The sequence below is a fragment of the Glycine max genome, chromosome 13 (assembly GCF_000004515.6).
Source record: "Glycine max cultivar Williams 82 chromosome 13, Glycine_max_v4.0, whole genome shotgun sequence".
Lineage (NCBI taxonomy): Eukaryota > Viridiplantae > Streptophyta > Magnoliopsida > Fabales > Fabaceae > Glycine > Glycine max.
The window spans coordinates 37,351,009-37,360,244 of NC_038249.2; the positions used below are offsets into that span (position 1 = coordinate 37,351,009).

Here is a 9,236-nt window from a genome sequence, read left to right on the forward strand (position 1 = left end):
AATGGAAGGTAGTGTGGAGAGGAAGCAATGAGGAGAGGTGGTTTGGCGGGTAGTGTGGGTTGTGGTAGTTGAAGCTGGTATGACAGCAATGAGAGCTCTGTTTGACGAGTGGTGTGGATTGTGGTAGTTGAAGCTAGTATGACAGTCATGGAAACTTTGTTTGGCGGATGGTGTGGGTTGCGGTAGTTGAAACTGGTATGGCAACCATGGACTCTCAATGAAAGCAGTGAATTGTTAGATGCAGAGTGCCAAGATAATCTGGTTTTCGAGGAACTAGTGTCTCCATAGGGAAGAAAAGAGAAGAGAATGAAAGGTAATTGCTAATTTCATTCCTGTTCCTGTTGTTATTACATAGTAGTGTTTATATACTGAAATTCTACATAACAGAATTTGTCATTTTGTGCTATAGAATATCAAAATTAGTTATTCTTGAGGTAATTAGCTAATTTCAAACATAATCCTTGAGGTAAGCAAGCCTTGCAATCTTCCTCTTAATTATGCTTGCTATTTGCACCTCTGTTTCTGTTTGTTTTGCATCTGCTAGTTGCACCCCTATGTCTGCTATGCTATCATCAATATGATCTGTATCAAGGAAAGGCGAAGAGGAGATGGAGAAAAAGAAGAAAAAAAAATTCTTGAATGATGTAGTTCATATTAATGACAGTCCTTCAAAAAAAGATTCATACTAATGACAGAATTAAATCAATTCATGCATGGACATGATACTAATCAAATTAAGCAATCTGCACAGAAAATTATAAGATTCTAATCAAAAGATTATGCCATCACTGCTCCGGTTGAGTACTGCAACAAAATTGCATTGACAACAGGAGTTCTACAGGCTGCGTTGACATCCATTTTCTTTGATGTATAATCAACTTTAATTTACACTATTTCAAATCCAAAAAGGAAAAAAGAAAGTTACAATATACTTGGTCTACTTCTTGCCATCAAGATACAATAGTCACCCCGTTGATAGTTGTCCCACATAAATTAGTAATGTCCAAAAGCACTATTACCTTGTAAAGCTTTTTTAAAGGGAACTATAAGTAGTCATTTTATACATCTTTGATAATCATACAAAAGCCATCTTTATCAATGTACCATTTGACTAGTTTCATTGGTCTCCAACCATTGTTCACATTTTATCTTCCACTTGGCATAGAGGAGCATCTTGGAATTGCTTCAGCTTTGGAACAGCATTGCACTGAAGATATTGAGGCAGAGGGTCTTAGGAGGGGTGTAACAGCCCTACTTGAAGTTTCATTAGCAATGGGAGAAGGGGTAGCTGTAACAGCTTTTACTTGTTGTAATTCTACTTCAGGAGTATCAATTAATTGATCATCTTCTTCAATGGACAAGACAGTGCTTGTGTCTGTGTGAATGGTGGAGTCATCGGTGAACATGCCATGTCTTCTCTTCCTCCTAGCTGCCTTACCCCATCCATGAATTGTTTCTCTTATTCTCTGTGGGATTAATGCTGCCTTATAGTTTGTTCCCATCTGAAATAAACATTGGAAAGATGTTGCATGGAACATTAATGTTGCATTTGTCATAGTAACATCAAGTAACACAAGACAGATTATTCATTATTTCTTAATCAAAGCCAATTATGATAGCAATCTTGTGCAGTGAACTACTTATTAGAAGTATTGTCTAAATGAAACTCAGGTATGGCATGCCATTTACATAATTTGATACCTCCAAAACTACAAACACGTCATTTAGTGTCAGACTTAAACTTATATTTCCTTTTTCTACATCCAGGGTTTCTTACCTGTGTAACAAGTGCATAGAGTGGCAAGGTGCTGTAGCTGCAAAGAAACTGTCCTGCAAACCTACACAGTTGAATACAAGATATAAGGCGCATGGTTGGTTTATCAATTTGTGTAAACTAAGCCAATAAATATCCAACACTAACATTTTACATTAAATAGTTATTTTATATTTAAAATAATGACAGGGCAATTATTTACGGACTTAGTTTACACAAGTATAACATGGCATAAAATCCTGAATAAGGAAAAAAAAATAAGTAGTGATGATTTTTGCATACCCCAATATTAGCCTTATATAAAGGAGAAGGTGATTCCTAATAAAGCAGGAATAATATCCGAACTGCCACTGTAGTCAAAAAAGACATTTTACTAGTTTAGTCAAATGCAAAAATTCAAAGTTGCAGTGTGTATTATGATTCATTAACACAAATATAAAGTTTATCTTATTTTATTTTATTTTAACTCCCTAAAACTGAATCTTACTCTCATTTTTGGATAATTCATTTCCAAGCAATCAAAATTCAGTTGAAACTTAAACGATATGATTTCTTTTACTCCATGTCCATGGTCTAATTCTAGGATGTAAAATGGATAAGGAAATACCCAGAACCAAAAGAATGAAGCCAGCTCAAATGCATTCTGCCAAAAAGAGCAAGGAATCAGAAATTAATAAGAAAATAACAAGTTTCAGTAAGAAATTATCGCATAAGATGTAGACAAACCATGGCCAACCTGGAAGAGAATGAAATGGATCAACGATAGCAATAGTTCAGGTTTATTAAACCAGAAAAGTTCATCACGAGGCCTCAACTTTGCTTCTGTGAAGAACCCTGTAATTCCAGCATTCTCCAGTGCCAAGGTTGCAATAACATGCTGCAGTTTTGTTCCCACCAAGAGCACAAGCTGTTCATGAAACACATGATTGTATTGTTGAATGACATCAATAATTTATGCAACTAATTTATTTAGCGTATAAAAATCATATAACATTTCAGTAAATAAGGCCATTTTTTATGCATGTTCACCACAAGCATTCTGTTTCATTCACCAATTACTTCGCAAAGAGCCATTCACAACATCTAAATGGTTCTGGAACAAAAGTTAAAAAAGAAATGAAGGAATTTGCAAGGTAACTTACAGATACAGGAATGATAGCTATCCAGAAATATAGATTAGATCCTGCGATAAACCCAAAAAAAAAATTGTAAGTTTCAACAGCATGTAAAACTAAGTATGATCTGATCATAATGTTTCGAGTAATCTTAAGAGAAAAGCAACTGAAAGTAGAAGCAATTTCCAAAAGAAAGATCAATAACAAGGAGATTTTTTGAGAGAAGGGACAGAGATCAAGTATAATGTTAAAATCAAGAGAAAAGATGGTAAACTGTTTTTCACCTAGACTGTTTATAATAGGGTACCTTTAATGTTGAAAAGCATGAAGGCAACAACAAATCCCCAGAGTGGACCACTGCAAGAGATTTAAAAGACATAATCAGCTTTCAACTTCTCCATGAGAATCAGTTTGTGAAAAACTAAAGCAACAAAATGTAACAAGAACAAGTCCAAGATGTTTAAAAGAAGACATTATATTCTTTTCTCCTTTTATTGATTATTTCAAATGAATGTGGAATGGGAAATTTAAACTACCTCTTAAAACACTAAATATAAATGTATGGAATTTTTTTCCAACAATTTAGTAAAACAGGTCATCTTGGAAATTTAAGATCATGGCATGCACAATGCATAAAATTGCACTAGAGATCTTATAATACAGGATGAACTGAAACTGGTACTAAAAGAGAAAATCATGAAACTGACTGCTGAATCTCAACTATTACTAACCTCACACCAACTATCCTTTGGAATTCCTCTTCCATAGATCGAACCATGTAGCTGTGAAAATCGTATTTTAATGAAAGGTTGTGATTCTGCCATGAAAAATGAAAACAAACTGATATAAGAACCACATTAGGCTCGAACAGGATCGCCTCCAATGGAGGTTACTTGTGGTCTAGACCAAAAAAATAAAAATAAAGACCATCTATACCTAAGACAAATATTATAACAATATTGCATACCATGATGAAGCCTTTGCGAAGCGTAAGATAATCCGCACGAACCACAGAACGCCCAAATTGACGGAAAAAGCATGTCTACAACTTAATCAAAATTAAAATTAGATAGATATACAATTATACTGAGTAAATGGTTCAAAATGAAACCTGGATTTGTAAAATCAGGATTTTTTACACATAACATTGAACTAGATGGTTAAAATGATATAAATTGAGTAGGGAGTACAAGGTAACAATTAAGATTCATATAAAGTTTGTTCTCAAAAAGATGCTGATAGTTATAAAAAATTCATGCGATTAGCCCCCATGAACTATTAGCATTTAGTATTTAGAGAACCACAAATTGAATTCTCATATGTTTTACTTTTACCACTTCAAAAAAATAATCATTAAAATTTTGATTTTATTTTACTCCATAAACTTGCTTCCTTGAGAGAAGAACTTTGTATTGATTTAGCTAACTTAATTGACCATTGCAACAAACTCCTCTTGCACAACTTGTTTGAGAAAGCAAATTGATCAAAAGGTAAGAAGTCTAGCCAAGTTAATCATGCAAAGATGGTAAAATCTTTTGTGTATATTCTGATTGCAAACATTATTTATATCTTCTTTCATCAAATAAATTTAAGAAACTAATGAAGACAGGCATATTAAAAGGAAAAAAACATAAATGAAATGAAACCAAATGGAAACAAGAAAACAAGTGGAGATATGTAATTACCACCCAAATGAGGGAACTGTTTTTGATCAATGGATTTGATGCATGAGACTTGACAAAGGTTGATTGCCTTCGCATGGTCAACTCTTTTGTAATTTCTGTTGCAACAAAAGAATTGACAAATCAACTACTAAATATGTTTTAAATATGCACTACATGACCGTATTTTTTTTGTCAATGACCAACTCTCCTAAAGGCCTAAACTGTTGGGCACAGAGGTAAATGAGCATGTCTAACAATAACATGCTCCCTTATACAAGCTCTTGAGCATAGAGCGTGGACAATAATTAAGAACTAAATTTAAATTAAATATTAAGGCAAGGATCAAACTCCTGACCACATGATCAATTGATCATAAATGTAATACGACATCAAGGACCAACTACCATAAAAGCTTGAGCTGACAGGTAAAGATACATTTATATATTAGAATTTCCATCTATCATAAATCACTGAATGATTCAATCTGGGAGATTTTGGTCATCCAAAATGCTTGTTTATTTGTCTGAACTTGAGTGGCTACCAAGCCAAAAATCAACATAATTGCTCAACCGGATCATTAAAATGATTTAGGGGAGGGGGAAAGAGAGAGAGATGAAACACAGAAATTGCTTTTGCATGTTAATTATATAACATGGATTATATTACCTACACAAACCTGATTGAGATGATTCATAAGTTTGTATAGTCAATCATAGAAGAGGAAACAACATTTCAAAGGACTAAACAGAATAATACAAAACAAATAGAAAATAGTTTTCGTTCAAAGGCACATTGAGAAGTATTGTGCTTACCAGTTAATGAATTATGCCGATCCATATGAGCCTCATCCTCCCACACTCTCCAACTGTGAATCTGGTTTAAACTACTAGTGTTATTATTCAAACAAAATCCAAAATGATAACACCTGAATGCTTTACCACAGAGCCAACTAAATAAAACTTAAAAATATTTTAATGATAATGTTTCATACTATTATTCTTGATGCAATATAAATTTAAATTAATTTAAAATATTGAACAGAAAGGAATTCACTCATTGACTCATTCTAAAATTAAAATATAACTGAAAAACAGATTTATTATTTATTTATAAAAAGCATGCATGAATAATTTTCATAGATTACGTACTTTTCATAGGTGTAATCTCCGCACTTTTACTTTGAATAATATATTCTCTATACTTCTTTTTTGGTATTGCATATACCTTTCTAATACATTACCTATATACTCTTTTCGATGACAATTCCGGTCCCATATTTCTCCCTAATTTTGCTCAGTTCGATACAGTGTAATGCACTTGATCCTGGCCAGGGTAGATAAAAGAATAAATAACTGCCCGGTTAGCAGTAGTGAGAAGAGGGGTGTGTGTGAGTTTGTTGGAGGAGGAGAGAATAATCCCAAGGACTGTGATTGGGGGAACAGGAATTTGGTTTGGATTTGGGAGAGACTATGCACCTCTTGAATTGTCTAGAGACCCTTACATTTTCTTTCTGCATTTGTACACAAAAACTATAATCGGAACCTGAATTCCTTTGCTTCGGGCTTGATACTTGAATTTCAATACAGATTACTTTTTCTTTCCTTCTCTCTCTCTCTCTCTCTCTCTCTCTCTGCTTCTTGACTATATTTTTTGCAGGTACCTGTCAGACACTCTGCTCATATGGTTAAGTATCAAAGTGATAGTTTGATTGTTGAACCCTTTTTCATAAGAAAAAGCTACAATAAGCTGCATGACACTGATGGAGTATGTTCAAATTTTTGGGTTTAAAGTAGATAGCGAGGAAGGGATATAAAAGATAATGAAACGCTGAATGATATTAACTGGGATGTATTATAATGTATTGATGTATTGTTGTGTTTGATATATTGTATTATTCACAAGGAAATATACTAATATAGTATCAAATCCAATGTGAAAACCCAAGCACATTTTGAAACAGAAAACTAATACTTGGCTCATTTTTTTGCAACAATGATAAATGTGTGGCAGACTGCAGGCCTCATCTATGAATAAAAAACAATAACTCACCTTCACAATGGCCAACAACATAGTTAGGCAACTGTAAGATATATGCGTTACCGCCATGACAAAAATGAATCGGTGCAACTGCTCTAGGCCTTCATACGAAACAAATGGTTCATAACCCTAAGCAAGATAAACCAAATGCAAATTAACCTACATTAATTAAAAGCAGTAAAAGCTAGTGATAGTCAAATTTTATACAGGTAAGGTATATTGCCCATACCTCTTTGCAGGTGCTGCTATTTATTCCATTCAACATCCTTCTAACTAAGTGTGGATAAGAAGAAGCCATCAATAATTTACGCTCTTCAGAGCCATTATCTTCCATTTCTTCGTCAATCTCAGATCTAGTGCATGGAGCAAAAGCACTGTTGTAGAACTTTGATGGAATGCAAATATTGGCTATCATGCGTGAGGTAGCTGTTAATAAGAGTGATATAAATCCGAGTAACATCAACTCTGAAGATAAAATTGCAAAATAAAGAGAATTGATCAGAAAAATGAGACATGTTACTTTACAACATAGTAAAATCAGTAAAGATCAATAAATAAAAAAGAATCCTTGTGTATATGTAAAAGGATTTCTATTATAATTTAATGCATAACACCTTCTTTCATCTTCTCTAGAGCTGCAAGCAATGGCTTTCGATTAGTTTTACGCAGCCACTGCAGGCACAGAAAAATAGAATCACACATCAGAATTCATGCCAAAGGCAACCACAAAGAACGTCTTATTCACTAACACTTGCTAATAAATGGATTGTTCTACTCTACACCAAGTAAAACAAATATATGATTAATTAAGACAGAATCAAGCCTTAAAGTTTAAACAAAAAAGGAAAATTTTAAATCTATACATGCCAGTGTAATTATTTTTTTATTGGAAATAATGCATATTCAAATAAAGTTTGTTAGAGATACATTAAAACCACAAATGAAGGTTCTAACCACATCTAAGCAGTAGTTAGGGAAAATACTAATTTTTTCTCTTTTTATTTTTTCATCGCTGCCTTTCTATTACTCAATTCATTAACAAGTCTGATAGCAGCTGAAGTCTTAATCACAAGTTTCCAAAATACCTTAAAAATTGAACAACATTCCAATTCCTACATGCAATGGTTTGCTACACTACAGAGATTAACATCAAGAACCAACAAAGCTCAATAAAGATTTTAGTGTGGCAATACTTACATTGCTTAAACGGTGAATGGAACGCTCCACAAGCAGAGAGACAGCAACAAAGACAGTCAACACAGTGGCAACAGACCATGTAGGAGTCAAAGCCAGAGACCGTGTTTCTTGTGAATTTTCTTCCATTTTGAAATACCCAAATCACAGACCAAACCTTAAATATGGCTATGCCCTAAAAATCCAAGGACTTAATATATGGTCTCATTGAAGATCTACTTCAAAAATTATACAAACAAAACTCATAGAACACCGCTTAATCAGCCTATAAATCAGTGAGATAATACTGAATCCTACAAATAGAAATCCTAATGGCAGTGTCACCAATCAACAAACAATAACAGTTAATAATCTTTATTCCTAATTGACATACAAAGTTACAACAAAACAAAGGATTAGGATCCAAATGAAAGCACTAATTTCTAATCTCTCCACCATTGACTTCCAGGTTTGAGCATAAGGCACAAACCAATATCACTTGCTAACAAAGAGAACTTTGGCAAACTCTTCACAGCATATCAAAATCTTCCATAACTATCAAAGACTCTTCCAGAAGAAAAGGAAAAAAAAAAACTATTTCCCGTATAAAAAAAGATGGTGAAAAGAAATTTCCTTGACCTTTTTTCACTCTCACTTTCTCCAAAAAAAAAAAAACAAGGCCTTTTTTTTCCTTCCTGAGAGGCTGAGAGCTCTTGTGAAACTATTCAGAGCAACCCCATTTGCAAATCATGCTCACATTCCCAAAGGCACATTACTGCCTCTTATAGTAGCTAATTTTTTCATGGTTCAACTTCAACGACAGTGCCAAGCAGATTCAGACATTCTCCAATGAGAGTAAAGGCCACACCTTTTTTCCCAACATCAAGTACCCACAACCTTAAAACCCTGTCAGGAATCTAGGAAACTCAGAATGGAACTTGTCACGCTGTAACAAGTGAACCCAGAAAAGTTAAATCTGAAGATCCCTCTCTTTCTCTCTTTCTCTCTCAGTCACAAGCTGTAACTAACAAACTAGTACTAGTTGTTTTGTTTGTTCCTAATACATTGAATGAGTTCACCAAAAACTACATGCATTTTTATGATTCCCATATAAACTGCGAGGGGCAAAGCGCGTCTTTTCCAGCTGCAATATTATTATGTCAATGCCAATGCAATGCACACTGTTCGGTATCTCTTCACTGGGCCACAGGTGCTTGCCAACTCTTACTCACAGATTATATAATAAAGTATTTTTTTGGGTCAAACCTCTCTTATTATATGCTTTTCATATAATGAGATATTGAATTATATAACAGAAAGATTAACTTTCAATTATGTTACTTTATGTTAGTCGTTATTTCTTCGAGTAAAATTGGATGTGAATCTTTTGACTATAGTCTTGAGTTGATTGTTATAGATAAAAGAAAATATAATTAAAAGAAAATATCTTTCTAAAAGATAATCAATTAAACT

General features: G+C 33.7%; 1 protein-coding gene across 1 annotated transcript; it reads right to left on the reverse strand.

The window, feature by feature from the left end:
- Positions 1–797: 797 nt before the first annotated feature.
- On the reverse strand, positions 798–8,885 carry LOC100780486 (MLO-like protein 11). Its single transcript, XM_006594718.4, has 15 exons — positions 7,788–8,885; positions 7,205–7,262; positions 6,820–7,055; positions 6,603–6,719; positions 5,366–5,426; positions 4,575–4,669; positions 3,857–3,931; positions 3,621–3,706; positions 3,197–3,246; positions 2,917–2,957; positions 2,511–2,681; positions 2,382–2,417; positions 2,057–2,124; positions 1,778–1,838; positions 798–1,502 (listed from the first exon to the last, which is right to left on the reverse strand). Exons 1-15 carry the CDS (start codon positions 7,911–7,913, stop codon positions 1,146–1,148), a joined length of 1,638 nt encoding a protein of 545 aa, XP_006594781.1. The 5' UTR covers positions 7,914–8,885; the 3' UTR covers positions 798–1,145.
- Between the last annotated feature and the right edge of the window lie 351 nt (positions 8,886–9,236).